The sequence below is a fragment of the Contarinia nasturtii genome, unplaced genomic scaffold, assembly GCF_009176525.2.
Source record: "Contarinia nasturtii isolate CC-2019 unplaced genomic scaffold, AAFC_CNas_1.1 Cnas_scaffold_1371, whole genome shotgun sequence".
NCBI lineage: Eukaryota > Metazoa > Arthropoda > Insecta > Diptera > Cecidomyiidae > Contarinia > Contarinia nasturtii.
Window position 1 is genome coordinate 4,662,589 of NW_022198708.1, and position 16,123 is coordinate 4,678,711.

At 32.1% G+C, this 16,123-nt stretch overlaps 1 protein-coding gene across 3 annotated transcripts; it reads left to right on the forward strand.

The window, feature by feature from the left end:
• Positions 1–1,115: 1,115 nt before the first annotated feature.
• On the forward strand, positions 1,116–15,753 carry LOC116345746 (proton-coupled amino acid transporter-like protein pathetic). Of its 3 annotated transcripts, none has more exons than XM_031775396.1 (9): positions 1,116–1,600; positions 11,224–11,354; positions 12,825–12,914; positions 12,996–13,146; positions 13,204–13,762; positions 13,836–13,935; positions 14,019–14,162; positions 14,283–14,394; positions 14,479–15,753. In XM_031775396.1, exons 2-9 carry the CDS (start codon positions 11,269–11,271, stop codon positions 14,662–14,664), a joined length of 1,428 nt encoding a protein of 475 aa, XP_031631256.1. In that variant the 5' UTR covers positions 1,116–1,600; positions 11,224–11,268; the 3' UTR covers positions 14,665–15,753. The 3 variants fall into 3 exon arrangements, with proteins under 3 accessions (XP_031631256.1, XP_031631257.1, XP_031631258.1); XM_031775397.1 differs by lacking the exon at positions 1,116–1,600 and adding an exon at positions 3,412–3,535; XM_031775398.1 differs by lacking the exons at positions 1,116–1,600; positions 11,224–11,354 and adding an exon at positions 11,852–12,012.
• Positions 15,754–16,123: the final 370 nt, after the last annotated feature.

The window sequence follows — 16,123 nt, forward strand, 5'->3', positions numbered from 1 at the left end:
ATATTTATGTGCCCCATAAAGTAAGCGTTACGTCTGGGTTTAATTACTATGAACCATTCTACAATGTCTTTTATGTGATAATTAAATTACTTGAAAATCGTATCAACGACACAGTGCATATTTGCGACATTCATTTTAACAGCGGCCGAAAATTGTTGAGCACATAGTATAAATCTAAATGTCGACTTTTCGCCAAGTTTAAACAAACTTCTACTTTTTATCTGATTGTCTGTTATCACCTCGAGCCGTTAAATATGTTGCCTGTTGTTGTTATTTTTTTCTGTGGCTGTCAAAAAGATTTACCATACTATTAAAAATAATGTGTGTGCCACTTGTTTTGAGATTTTAATTACATTTCATATGATTTGGACATAAATTTATGATTGTCATAAAGTGTGTAATTGTAATAATATTTGAATCTCAGATTGTAATGTTTGGTTTACATGCGACACCGGTTGTATATCAATTCACAAATAAACATGCGTATGGTGTGTAACGTAACGTGTTACTTAAGTGATACAACATCTTATTATTTGTGAGAAAGTCCTTTCGATTGAATTATATAGGGGGCCCATTGGTTCGCTGTTCGGTGTCTCTATTGCCGTTTGGTTTTCAATCATCAAATGTGTGTAACGCATGCGCAATTTAAAATGAGCGTGGAAGTATGAGTGCGTTTGTGTATATGTATGTATGAAAGAACGTGTGTAGCGTATATGAAGAGTGTAAAAAGAGAATGGCATACATATCATTTACTCGTAACTCATGTACGTAATGTATGTATCTGTATTGTTATATGAGCATGTGATTGTTACACACATACTAATATTTACACATGTGTTTATCCTTAAGTTAAATCGTCAAAATCATCATCATCATCGTCATCAATCGCAATGCACGACGATACAAACGCTTGAACGTCATTCAAAGGTTAGACCGATACCCTCGTATACGAGAGCCGCCTATACGCGCTTATATTCATGATGATGGCGATGATGATGATGATGATTGCACATGTGTACGCGGCATACGATTCGGCTGGTTTAGTGACGAAGCAAGCATTCGCCGTATGGCTTTGGTTATATTCAATAGAAACGTTTCGGTTAAATTCATTCGCATTATGGTGTTAAAAGTAGTAAGATAGTCACTTTTAACCATTCATTCCGGTTTTTCTGTTGTATTTGTTTTTATTATACTAAAAAATATCTAAAGTTTAAAGCCATTTTCCTCATGTCCAATCGAATGGTATAGCATTCAATTTGACGCAACGTATACATAAATCAAAGTTTTAAATTTAAGGATGCTAAACAAAAATGAATTTTCAATTTAAAAATAGATTTAACTAGAAAACTATTTCGTTTTCGGTGAATATTTTGTTGAAGTGCTCTTCATAGCAAAACCAAAAAAAAATTATTCTTATAAAATCGAAAAAAAAATTTATAAAAAGTTAAAAAGAAATAGGTGACAGGTGTACATTTGTTGGATATCTGTAACCTTAATAAGAAGACATCTGTTTATTGTTGAAGTTACCGTATACTTAAGCAACAATATTAAAAACACTCCTCAACGTATTTCGACATAGAACGTATTCATCACATCCAAGGTACGTTTGAGTGTACTAAAATCATTTAAAACATTTTAAATAATTAAAAAGCATCATACAAATACACACTGGTTGTCATCTGTTCGTTGGTTTATTTCATTTCGCATATTTGTCGGCTCTGTTTATATCGATTGACACAATTATTTCATAGTCATTAAGAGCGAACGATTTTGTAGTCACCTAAAAATAAAAATTCAAACAATTTCATACGTTTCACTTAAAAATCAATAAAACAAATGTCTGTTTGAATGTAATGAGCGCATAGAATGATTAACGACGTCAACGAGCCGGTGAATGAAATTCTTTGGTCGCCAAAAATAAGTGGATAAAAGACATTGAATAAAAGAAAAGAAAATGTAACGCACAGAATGAACGAAACAATATATAGTGTCCAACCCATTTTGTAATGAAGAAAATTATTTGAATAATTTGTGTGTGCGCACATTGTTTATTAACCATGTCGCTCGCATTTTGAATGTAAATTGTTTTGCTTCGAAATCTGACGATTTTTACGTTAATTTGCATTTCACATGTCTGCTAGATTGCATACTACAAAATCTCTACACACCGCCACGTGGTATTTGTGCAATTTTTTTGTTCGTCTTCATTGTACGTTGGCTGATTGCTTTTCGGTCCGAACTGTATTCAAGACTCTACTTGCAATATATGTAGCGTGTATCCGTTGAGTTTCGGGCATATGCGTGTGTGGCAAATAGATTGTTGTCGGTCGTATATGTGTATTTATGACGCTAAAAAGTACAACGTCTTTCGTCATATGATTGTGAGCAAAAAAAGACGGTTTTTTTTCGGTGCATCATTTAGACAGGAAAATCCACCAAGCGATAATGTTAAATATCAAGCAATTTATCGTTTATTGTTGTTGTTGTTGTTTTTTGTGCGCATTTAAATATAATCGACATATTTTTTTTTGGCTTCCTATTCCCGGAAAGAAGAGCTAAAGCGATAATATAAAATATAAATTTGGAGGCAATTCCCAATGTTGCGACTTAAATAACACAGTGCGAACATATCCACATCGATACTTTGTCGTCTAGAACGTAATAGATATTTTGGCCGCAAAATCTAAAAATAATATCATTGAACAAAAATACTCAATCAAAATGAATACATTGGTGATGTACATGACTTATGTACCAAATATGTATGCATGCAAGCTCATTCTCTCACACTTTGGAATGTGGGTTGATGAACATAAAAAAAAATCGGAACATCTAATTGAAGCCGTTGCGACCACTGATATGTATATGTGTAGACTGATGTGCGTTTACATTTTGATTAAAAATGCCAGCAGACACAATCAATTCTATCATTTCTACGGGTTCACTTACTCACCTTTATACCTACATAATCTTGCATTTAGAATCTTCCATTTTTGATATGAAGACTTTCTTACTCATTGCCTTTCTTTACGAACTTAGTCATTCTTTATCATTCACTCTCTGTCTGTCTCTTTTTATTTTCCTTCTGAGCAAATACAATGCAATGACTGTACACAATTCTTAGGAAACGAATCGAAAAAACGCGCCAAATGCTCTTTGTCTATTCTAGTTGTTTCCCCTTGCTCGTGCGTACGTCACGTTTTTGTGTGTTTGTATTGGTTGCGATAGGATACGTTGCTGTTAGCCGGCTACTTGTACGCACACAGTTTTTGGTAAACGTCACCGTCACGTTAAGGATATCGAAATGGATATTCTGATTTTAAATTTAACGAATGTTGCATCAGCCTGAGTGATCTGAACTGTTTGACTTAAATTTGACGAACCTCAGAGCCGCATATCATTCGAAATACAAACATTCTGTTAAAGAGTTCTATCGCAACATTCCCGATATACATTTATTGTTTTTTTTATTTCGAAATAATTCTCGTCCTTGTGAACGGTGATTAAAAGTAACAGAGTTTTATCAGTCACTTGGGTAAGCACAATTATTTTCAAAAATTAATCACATGTTGCAATATCATAAACGTTAAATTATAAATCATTCATTTTATTAAATTGGTTATTGAATTTTATTTTTCGTCTCACTTTATGTTATTATTCTATTATAATGCATAACGATTGTTTGTATTTCAAACCAATGAATCCATTTTAATCTGTTTTGCTTGAATTCCATTCAATGCAGGCACAATAGAAATAATTATTATGATTTGACCAATATTTTTTAGGCACTATATTTGCAAATAAAAAACTGGAATATGGCGTTTAAATAATAATAAACTCAATCCAATGAATGGATACCAAGCTAAAGTTCAAAACTGCGTTTCACTGAAAATTGAAAAAATTTGCAAATAAACTGACAAAAGGTTTATAATAATGGGACGAAAATAATTTCAACAAATTGTGGCCGATCCCATATATATCGCAGTCTTTTGATGCACATCACATGTGCCTCTCTTACAATTGACATTATTGTTAAAATATGTCCATATTTCAACGAGTATTACTTTTTATTACATTCATCCGTTTGACTTCAATTCTACACAAAATGCACAAGAGTTTATTTAAAACAGATAACGAAGTATATTTACATGTGTTATCCATTGGCTAAGCAAATAATCAAAAAAGCAAACACCGTGGTGATATAACAAATTCAACAAGTAAAGTCATATCACAAACATAGTAGAGTGCGCTTTCAACTATCATATTTCGTTTGGATCAATCGATATAATAACAATGCAATTCACGCCCGTATTTGTAAACATTTATTTGCAAGGAACCACCTTTGCCTTGGGAATAGTTTACTTTTCTTTGAAATATTCGTTTTATACACGTAATATACGGGTGTATTGCACGATTTTCATCGAATAAAATAAATATTTGTCATGTTGATTTATCTCATTTATATTTCTTCTAATTTTATGTGCGATCTTACTGATTTTATATGATCCGTATAACACGACTACAGATAAGATGCAAACGAGATACGCACAGTATAAATATAAGCAAGCTAATAATAAATGATTAAATTTACAATCATGGAATATCGCCAAAAGGATCTCTATATATATTCGCTATAGCGAATGTAACATTCGTTGAACAATATCATAAATGTCACATTTGTTAAAATGCACAGAATTTTGTAGAATTTCACGTACATCCACACATTTTTGACGAGGTTATTTTGTGAATTTCCGCAATTTTTAAAGCGATGTCACAAAGTCAAAAAGCGATTCATCTAAGTTGATAGATCCATCTGGCGGTATTCTCTGTTTCAATAAAATAAAATGTCTTACATCCGTAAGATGAACTTTTCCGCACTGTGATCCACAACATGCATTTAGTACGTATCTTTTACCGTAAATATGAATTCATGAGAAAACTGAATCTGACATGAGTTTTGCGATACAAATAGTTTCTGATACATTTTTCATACAGATATCGTAATGAGTTGAAACTTTGCACAGGGTATTTTTTTCACACAAAAAAAAAACCATTCTGAAAGTTTGAAGAATTTTTAATACAATTTAGGGGTACTTCCACACAAAATTTTCGTTTTCGAGCAAAAAATCCAAAATTTTGTTCGGGAGGTACCCCTAATATGCATTGAAATTACATCAAACTCTCGGAATGCTATTTTCGTGTGATAAAAATAACCTGTGCAAAGTTTCAGCTCATTACGATGTCATACAGGCATGGCTTCCATACAAAAATTCAATTTTTTTAAATTTTTGTATGAAAAGTGTGTCGAAAATTATTTGTATCGCAAAATTAACGTTATATTCGGTTTTCTCGTACCCAAAAACTCCCCAATTTATATTTTTGAGTGTTTAAGAATACATTAAATATCACTATTGGAAGAAAAATTGAATTAGTAGCCTATGGGCATCACACCAGACATGACACATCACTCTATCAACCACAGTCCCTCAAAATCTAATGGTTTCTATTCCTCGGCACCCCCAGTCATCTCGTGAAGTCAGATTTCAAATTACTTTTCTTGTTTGAAAGTTATCGTGTTAACAATTTTTTGCGTACAGGGTACCACGCACATACATTCGGACATCGAAAAAACGCTACATTAATGTTCCCTGGCTCATAAAACACCCAGAAAACATGTTTTTTGAGGGTGTTAATTTTTCGACCGATTCCAATACTTTACCTTACACACTAGGTGTGTGCGGAAAAGTAAAACGGACAAAAACGTGTCGCTTAATTTGTACAGTGTGCGCAATAATAGGAAGGCTATGAACTCGAGACGTTTGTTTTGTGGATCTTTTTCATTGTGATCTACTGCATACCGGATAAAATTGCGCCCAATGTTTAAAAAAAAAATCCGGAATGAAGAAAACACGCATTTAAGCTTCAATTGAGCACACAATGATCATTGTCGACAGTTTCAACTTCTATGTTGATCGCTTCAAATTTTTTCATCAGGGAATTGATACGGATTTAAAATTATTTTGATTCGATTAAGCACATTCGTTCATACTTTGTTCGCTTAATATCAACGGTTAAGTGGTCTTTATTATTTGCTTTGCTCATTACAATTGTTCAGTCAATTTCCATTTATTTGTTCCCTTTTTACTCGTTTCCAATCGATTTTCGCCTCTGACCAGAATGATATATGAAATGTGGCCGATATTGAATATATATGTGTACGTCTTTGACATAGCCAAGTAAATTACAGGCCACTCACGATAAAAACATTTGTAATGGAAGTGTCTAGAGATTATCACAGCAAGTTAAGTGATGATAAGACAAAAGTGCAAAAGGGGAAATAGAGGGCAAAGAGTGGGATGGAAAAAGAGTCACGGTATTTTTACATATTTATATTATGTGTGCATTTGTGTATGTGGCTAACATAAAACTCGCCTGAAAATATGGAAATTACGTTTGATTCGTGGAAAAAATGGATATGCTTCATAATGGTTCTGCTTTGTGTTATTTTCATTATTATGTATTGACGAAAGCGATAAGTGTATCGATGAAAAGCATTTTATGCATATTGTTAATTCCAATTGACTTTCCAAATCAAAATCCAAACAATATCCCATATATAAACACACACACATATACATCATTTAGAATTGAATGTAAAATAAGCCATGACAAATGAATGGCTTCCCCGCGCTAATTTCTTACATATTTTGTTTTATTTTTTTCATTTGAATCGATTCGAATTTGCGCAGAACTGATGTTTTTTCGCTGACTTCATAAGTGTAAAGTTGAACAATAACAACACACAAAATAAATAAATAAATGAAATACAACAGCTGTGGGTGAATGTGCTAACGAAATGTGTTTCAATGAAATTTGCTATATTTTTTTTCAGTTCAAAATATATCTCTTCAATTGCTATTTTGTCCAGTGAATACATTTTTCATTTATGGACGTTAATTTCATCATGTCGTTGACAATTATCACACACTTTACATTTATTCAAGAATCAAAATGCATTGATCTTGATTCGATGGCGAAACTTTTTCAACCGAAAAAAATAATAATTGAAAAACATTGTTTGTTTATAGCAAAACTTCCAATTTAAATAAAAGTTACTGAAAATTTTTGTCTACGCAATAAATTTAAATACTAATTTATTCATGAAATCCAATCAATCAGAGCAAAAAAGATCGAAAATATTGTAATTATATCAAGAATTCGCTTTATAAATAGATGATAAGAAATCTTTTCATTTATTCGACTCAATATTCGATACATCCAAATCATTCATGGCATGCTCACACAATTAGATCAGAAATTGTGATGTTTATTCATTGTTTCTATCATTTGATATTCTGCCAAAGTTACGATCGCATATTAAAAATAAAATAAAATATGTTTAGTCATCCAAGTTGATGTTGACTAAAACAAACACCATTCATATTTTCATTATTTTTTTATTATTGATTTTGGTGACTTTTAACATTTCGTCATGTATGACGCGTGCTGTCCCACAGTATAGGTCAATCAATAACAAAATGCGCACAATTTCGATGCGATTGAAATGAATTTGTGATAATAATTGAAATTATTTCTGGCCCGAAATCATCGTCAAATGACATGCGCTCACACCATATATACCCATCTAATCGAACGACAAATTGACATAAAAACCATCCTCTGCGACATAACGATTTACAATTTAATTTTGTATGATTGAATTGTGCGCGAAATGATGACAATCAAAATGCATGATTTATAGATCGGAGATTTTCAGTGGATATGTCAAAATGCACATTTCTTATGATTTGGATGGAAGTGTAGTTGAGCAAAGATAACAGTTGCTAAGGCCTTTTGGCAATGCACTTTTTTTTAAACAAACACAAAAAACTGTCATGACAAGCAACTTTGGATAGTAGTACACAGTTAATGAAATCCGCGCCAGTGTAACGCTACAAATTTAAGTGTTTAATTGATCTTTGCTTTGCACACAATCGCAAATGGTTCGATAATTTTTTTTATGTCGTTCGTTTCCCGTCGCCTGAGACGAAACTGAACAAAAAAATGCGAACGCCAATGAAATGAAATCTTTGATTATACACACAGTGTTTGTGTCCGTTGCTCCGAATTTATTGAATAACAACTGTAAATAGGAATGTGTAGTCATTGACCTGTTTCGTCAACTAATTTTAAACACGGTAAAAAATATCATTCAAATTAGTAAAAAATCTTTCGTTCATTGAAATTCGATTGGTTTTTTTATACGTTGTTGTTTTTTGCATACTTAAAATGAAACTACTTATTTTGAAAAATCTTTTCGAAAAATATGCGAATTCCAAAATTGATTGTCAAAACCAGATTTGGCATTATTGTTTATTTTGACGTGCGATTTATTTCTCTTTCGGTGAGCTTCTCTAAATAGTTATTTGTTGATGTATGTAAAAGAGTATGTGGAATGTGTCGCTTGAAATTTGAGCATTCATTTGATTGAAAGGCAAAACCGAAACAAAGTATGAATAAATCCACGAAGAGACAAGCATGCCACAAAATACCAGATTACAAGCAAACAAAAAAAGTCATCAGTATCATTTTAATTTCATGAGAAAGAATTGTTTTTAGTTTAGTTCAGATAACCTTAGCAAATACTATGGCAAAACCATTTCGAATGAACGAATAAAAAAGAATCCAATTAAAAAATATGGTTTCTGATTTAGATCAACATTGTTGAATTGGTCTCCGACAACCAGCGTTCTGACGACAATTCCATACAAACATACGTCCAGCACATATACCAACTTATAATGGCCAAAATGGTCTTTTTTCCATCACAAACACACCGAAATAAACCGATATTCAAAATATGTGTATTGTATGACAGACAAACGTTGTCATCATTTATTTGCATGGTCGGCATCATTACGTTCATCATTACCATCATTCATACAGCACGAACACAGTCCGGAACACATGCGTTTAATGTATACACTGAATGACGGTTAGTTATGTTACACAAAGAGAGAAAAAAAAACTATTTGCTTGGCTCGCGTGTACTATAGAGCACGGTGTGAAAACATTTGAATGAATCGAGCACGTGAGCAATGAACCATTGATGCGGTTGTAGTTACCATTTCTCTCTCTCTCTCTCTTTCGCTCTCTTTATGGTTTATTTATGGAAACATGAAAATTACGCGGCCCATGTGTGTTGTTTCTGTGTCATATTTTGTACTATTTTCTTGAAAATGCTTAAAAAAATTCGAATGACGCAATTTCTTGGTAATATTCCCTCATACACTATTCTACTCACATATTTTAATTTATGATTGAAAAAAATCCACCTACCAAACATACAATTAATCAACTGACAATTCCATTTGAAGCCATCGACGCTGACAACGGTGCTGGACTAAATGCATTTAATGAATTAAAACTAATTAAATCTTAATAATCACTTCATTTTCCAATTTAATTGATATGCATGATAGGACAATCGGCAATCGATCCAATTGAAAACATTACTAATCTAAATAGATCACAAAAATGAGAGTAATTGAAGTGACTTTGAACCATCGACAAAAATAGCAAGATTGACTCATTAAGTCGGTAATAATAGCCGAATCATTTTTCTAATCTAATTCGGAAGTGATCAATCATTAAACATAATGAAAGCTTTGCGTGTTCATTCAAATCATCGGCAATTATTTTGAAGGCATAATCTTTTATTGCAAAGTCTCAAAATCGTAAAATTTATACAAATATTTGATTGTTGATAACGTTTTATAACGTTTTTCGGGTTCTTAATGATTGATTTCAGGTTTTTTTTTTAATTCTTCTACACAATTTGAATTGAAGTCATTTCAATTTTAAATGATAACATTTTGCCTGTGGGAAATCCAACATCTTTACAAGTGCGGCGATCATTTTATTCATTACTGAAGTAAATCATAATTGACAACAATTTTGTGTTCGTAGGAAATATTCGTAGAATCGAGTTAAAAAGCGTTTTCATTCAAAAAGTGTTGTAAAAAAAACTCATGATAATTAGGCCATAATTCATGATTAATGCGTTTTTATGATAATAACAATGATCGAAGGTCATTCTCTGTTTATCAGAGGATGTTACTCAGTTCCAAATCAAGAACAAATTCATCGTAAAATACTTATTAGACCACATTTTTTTTACTTTAATTGCCAAAGCTATAAAAGCCGCATATAAAAACGTCCAGTAAAAAAAAAACGAAAAAACCACAAGTTCCTGCGGGCTGATCTTGAAAACGATGAATAAAAATCAGTGTATAGAGTGACGCTATTTTAGTATTTTAGAACTCTACATTTGGAGATATACCTCGAAGACACAAATTTATGTTGTCACAAAATTGAGATGTACCAATAGCACGCTATTTTTATTGTATTATCAATATTATCACGATATATCCATAGCGTCATTCTATTCACTGAACAATATCATAAAACCAAGCACAGCGAAACTATCACTTTTATTTAATTGACTGCATTCGTACATGCCACTAAAAATAATGCACTAATATTCTATTGTTTTCTTCTGTGCAAATTCGTTAAAGGTGTAACGATTTTGAGAATAAAATAATGTAAATATAAGTGCATTTTTTTGGTTTGCTCCGAAAAGTAAAAAAAATGCACATAATTAAAACGAAAAACAATTGGATTGAGTATATCAAACCCATGTATTGAAAGTTATTTTGAATTTTGGATCGTTTAAATACCAACATCTTAATTCGTTTAAAATTTATTTGTCGATTAGATCAGTAAAAAATTGTTTATTTGTCGATTGTTTGAAATTTTTTTTTTGTTTTGAAACATTTGATAGTGCGATCAAAAAAGTCAAATTATGTATGTCATAATATTATTACAAATAGGTTTTTTTGTGAGTTTTTTTTTATCATGCCGCAAATTGATGTGTTTTTTCCCGCTCTGTTTTATTATATAAAATGGTCATGAACTGAATCAAATAGCAAATTGCATGTAGTTAAAGAGTATTCAGATAGAATTATTCCATTTATTTTGGTTGATAAGACAATCGATACAATCAAGAGCCCACATCGATAAGAAAACGCGATCAATGCAAAGTCAATGGTGTTAAGTAATACAAGGACTTTTTATTTAATAAACCCTTTTTCCCTCCAGATCATCGTAATTTTGACCCAGTTTTATTGTTATGTTTAACCATTTTCTATCTATTCTTTACAGAATTTTAACTGACTTGACTAGATCTAGAGAAAGAGATACATCAAAATGACAAACAAAAATGGTAGCGTTGTGCCAGTCGCACAAGAATTAGAGACATTTTTACCCATTGACAGTGTAAATGGTGTGACAAAGTAAGTATACACAAAAGCATCATTTTAATCGTGTGCAAACTAATATATAGCGCTGCATTTGTTGAAGTGAGCCAACATGATACGATGTTGAATGAAAAAAAGGCAATAGCATTGCGTTTCACTCGTGTTGTGTGTGCCACAAGTAATTATTACAAAAACGGTTGTAAAAATGAGAACAAACGCACCGACTGATACACAATTGTGCGTGTACAATTCACTCACCGGCGTCTTTTCATCACTTTCATTTTGAGAATCTCTCGATGCATTGCCACTCACACGATGTTAATGTCACATAACGGAATCAATGCGCAGTCAATTTCAATTTGAAAGAAAGAAAAAGATATAAATGGCACCCTTTTTGCACACTTTGAATTCAATTCATCATTTACTCTGCATGTGATCACTTACACTGCAGATACATTTGTATATTGTCCATTTGACAAATTTTTTATCATTTCTTTTCTTTCGTGCGTTTTTTTTTATGTGTGTAAATTACTCGTTAAAATTGCAAAGTGTTCTATTTATAAATATCGCAAATTATTATCGTCGTTGAATTTTCTGTCAAATAATATTTCTATTTTTGCTCAAATCGCTTACTAAGTTGAAAAAAAGAGTTATCAAAGAGCAAAATGAAAATCCCAAATGTGGATAGTAAGACGTAAGTATGAGTAAATGTACTACAATTATGAAGAAAACACAAAATCGGATATAAAACATAAAATTAAAAGCAAAAAATCAAATTCACATGTGAACGGTTTGATAAAACGACTATTTATATCATTTAAAAATCATGATGCAATTATGAAGCGTGTTGCTTGAAAAGTGGTTTTCGTACCGCATGTTTGTTCACACACACACACACACACACAAACGGCGAACGAAGGAGAAAAAAGCGTGAAATAAAAACGTGTATTAGATGTTAAATGGAATCGACCATTTGTCTGCTGTGCACAAAATTAATGAGTATCGGATTGTTTGCAATTTTTTGTTTGTGAAAGTCATATTTTTGTGATGAAAAAGCACAAAGACCGAAACTGAAAAAGAAAATGAACGAAAAATATGCACAACAAAATAAAATGTAGCATGGTTTAATATTTTCCGATGTGTTTCAATTGAATCAGCTAAAATTGCAGAGAAGAAAATACAAAATATCTGAAATTTAACACACAGCTCAAGTGTGTAAATTTGTTGATTTAGACAAAAAAAAATATTTGTTGTTCATTTTTTTTTCGGCTAGATTGCGTTTCGTCCAATTTTCATTGAAAATGTTTGCGATTCGCATTTTAGTTTTGCTTCAGAAACACATCGAATAACACATATTTCATCAAATCGTCGCACAGATTTCTTTTATTCGGTTTAAATGGAATTGAATCCAACGTAAATTCAATGTTCATATTCCACCTCACATTGCAAATGGCAATGACTAATAATTTGACATAAATGAACTAATTTTTTCCATTTTGTTTGCAGGTATAAAATTCAGCCCGCCAAAAAGGATGCGGAGAACGGCGTGATTGAATTTGATCCTTTTCGTGAACGAAAAAATGATCATCCAACATCGTAAGTGTTGTCTTTTCATACATTTTATTGAGTTAGTGTATGACAGATGATGAGATTTATCCGTCTTTTTTTTGCCCACAGTGACAATGATACATTGGCCCATTTGTTGAAAGCATCGCTTGGTACTGGGATCCTATCCATGCCATTTGCATTCAAATGCTCGGGATTGTTGTTTGGAATTTTTGCAACAATTGTTACAGCATTCATTTGCACACATTGTAGTTATATTCTGGTAAGTATACAACACATATCAGTTGCTGGACCGTTTATTGATCGTTTTAATTTCCAGGTAAAATGTGCACACACATTATACAAACGAACACGAAGAACTACGATGAATTTTGCCGAAGTGGCTGAGGTTGCATTTGCAAATGGACCCAAATGGAGCAGACGATATGCCAGATTCTTCAAAGTATTGATATTACAATCGTTATTTTGGACCTATTTTGGTACATGTTCCGCTTATACTGTGATTATTGCAAAGAATTTGCAAGAAGTAGGTGTTTATCTTGAATATGAACTAAATTTGCGAATGTACATTGCACTTTTGTTGCTGCCATTGATATTATTGTCGTGGATACCAAATCTTAAACACCTTGCACCGGTATCCATGATTGCAAACTTTTTTATGGCGTCCGGGTTGGCTGTTATATTTTACTATTTGGTCAAGGATTTGAAACCAGTCAACAACGTACCAGCGATGGGCTCACTAACAACCATACCACAATTTATTAGTATAACTATTTTTGCGATAGAAGCCATCGGTGTGGTGATGCCATTGGAAAACCATATGAAAACACCACAGAATTTCGTCGGATTTTGCGGTGTTTTGAACAAAGGAATGTCAGGTAATACAATATATAAGAATATTTTTTGAAATCTTTTCTTGTTTCGATTTACTAATGGATTGTGACATTTCAGGTGTTACACTTGTCTATATTTTGCTCGGTTTCCTTGGATTTTTATCTTGCGGTGAAAGGACTGGGGATATTATTACTACAAACTTACCGAAAGATGAAATGTAAGTTAATTTTCTACCACAATTATTCGCACTAAATCCCAAACAAAAACGAGATCAATGACCTATGTCACATTCAATTTTAGTTTGGCACAAACCGTCAAGATATTCATTGCATTGGCTGTGTTCTGTACATTCGGTCTTCAGTTCTTTGTATGCGTCGAAATTGCATGGAATGCAATTAAGGACAATTTCACACAACGGCCACATCTTGTTAACTATGTATTGAGGTATATAAATTATCACTTACAAATTAAATGCACTCTGTTCATGTTGACTGCTATTGATCAATAGAAATGAAAACAACGTGTGTGAATTCCATTCTAAATTAAAATTTTATTACATTTCAGAACTGTGCTTGTTACATCAGCTGTACTGTTGGCGGTCGCCATTCCATCTATTTCGCCCTTCATCGGTCTTATTGGTGCTTTCTGTTTCTCAATCCTTGGACTTTTGATTCCGGTAAATATATTTGGCACGAAAGATGCCATTCAGTTCATGTAATTGAAATGCTAATTTCTTTTGATATTTTGACATTTATTCCAGGTGGCCATTGAATTTGTAACCTATTATGAAAGTGGTTTCGGCCCATACAACTATATCATTCTCAAGAACATTATCATTTGCATATTTAGTATGTTTGCGTTAATATTCGGTTCAAAAGATGCCATTTACGAAATTATGAAGTTGTATGTAACCGACAGTAGTCCTAATAATGTCACACATGCATAGATTTGCATCGCTAACATTGCTACAAATGTTACACTTCGTTGGAGATGAGGAAAAAAAAAACATCAAAACTACATAAAAATTGTAAAATTATTCATCAAACCACATAGACCGATTGATTCCAATTTGGCTCGAATTTGGATTGCCTATTGTTAGCAGCCGGATCTCAACTCCAATTCAAAACAAAATGTGGATTTAGATGAAGAGTATAAATATAAAAAAATTATTGAAAGAAACGAGATGATAGTTTAGATATTTGATTTTGACATTTTACACCACATTGTTTTCGGCTCTGTGTCGAGGAACACGGTATCTCAATACACACATTATTTATATAGAAATATGTAATTATGTATTTTGTGCCTGGTGCCTAAAATTCAATGAATTTTTTATATAAAAATTAAATTATAGTATGAAGAAAAAAATGTATACATATTTCAACTTTTTTACGTCTAAATTGCTTACTCATATTTGTTTTGTTAACACGTACATGCGTGTAAATAATACGAGAAAAAAAATAGTGAAATATTAGAACTTTGTGAATTGATTTGTTTAGTGTTTGCCTGAGAAAACAAAAGAATGTGTTTAAATGATGAAAAAATACACGAGCCTGATGGTATTAAAATTTAGACGTTAAGAATTTTTCTTGCACTTTTGTACAATTTCCTTTTTTTATAAAGATTTCTATTTTGTACATTTTTTCAAAACGTTAACCGCAATCAAAACAAATAGAATCGATTTTTATTTTTTTTTAAACCAGCAAAGTACATAGTGTCTAAAATTTTCTTTGCCCCTATTAATATCTATTTGTACTCGTTTTCTACAAGCAAATTAAAGAAGAAGAAAATTAAACGTTCAAATTATATACATAGTGGTTAATCAAATTTAGTTTATTTATCAAGAGAAATAATATTTTTCCTTTTCAAATTCAGATGTTATTTAATCGATTTTCCAATGTTCATTTGAAATTGTCTTTAAATAAACAATGGACAGTCCATTGGACACAATGCGTTCGAAATATTCTTGTCATATTTTGTTGTAACCGTTGTCTTTGTTATTTTGCTGTTAACAATAAAGGAGAAAGAAAACAAAGCCTGAAACACTATTGAATTGAATCAATCGTCCATTTTTGACGATGATTTTTTGTCAACGCAACATAAACTCACAACGGTATAAACAATATTCTGAACTCGAGTGAACTTCTTTCGTTATAATACTGTTGTTGCTTCCGACGTTCGCTGTGTTTTGTCGCTGTCGTTGTGTTAGTGTGACGAGTGTTTTGGATAAACATAATATCGCTGTTTATTTAAAATTAAAAAAAAACTGCACACGAAAGCAAGTAATGCGGCAAACACCACACAGAAAATCACACAATTTTTTTTCTGAAGCGACAATGTTTCAATGCGCGCTCTCATTCTCTCATTCGTCGTGAAATCGAACAATTTCTAATCGATACGGCCGG

Coding starts and splice junctions, on each gene's coding strand:
- LOC116345746 (XM_031775396.1), top strand. CDS start 11,269: ATGACAAACAAAAATGGTAGCGTTGTGCCAGTCGCACAAGAATTAGAG. Junction 13,147..13,203: donor CACATTGTAGTTATATTCTG/GTAAGTATACAA, acceptor TTTAATTTCCAG/GTAAAATGTGCACACACATT. Junction 14,163..14,282: donor CTTGTTAACTATGTATTGAG/GTATATAAATTA, acceptor ATTACATTTCAG/AACTGTGCTTGTTACATCAG.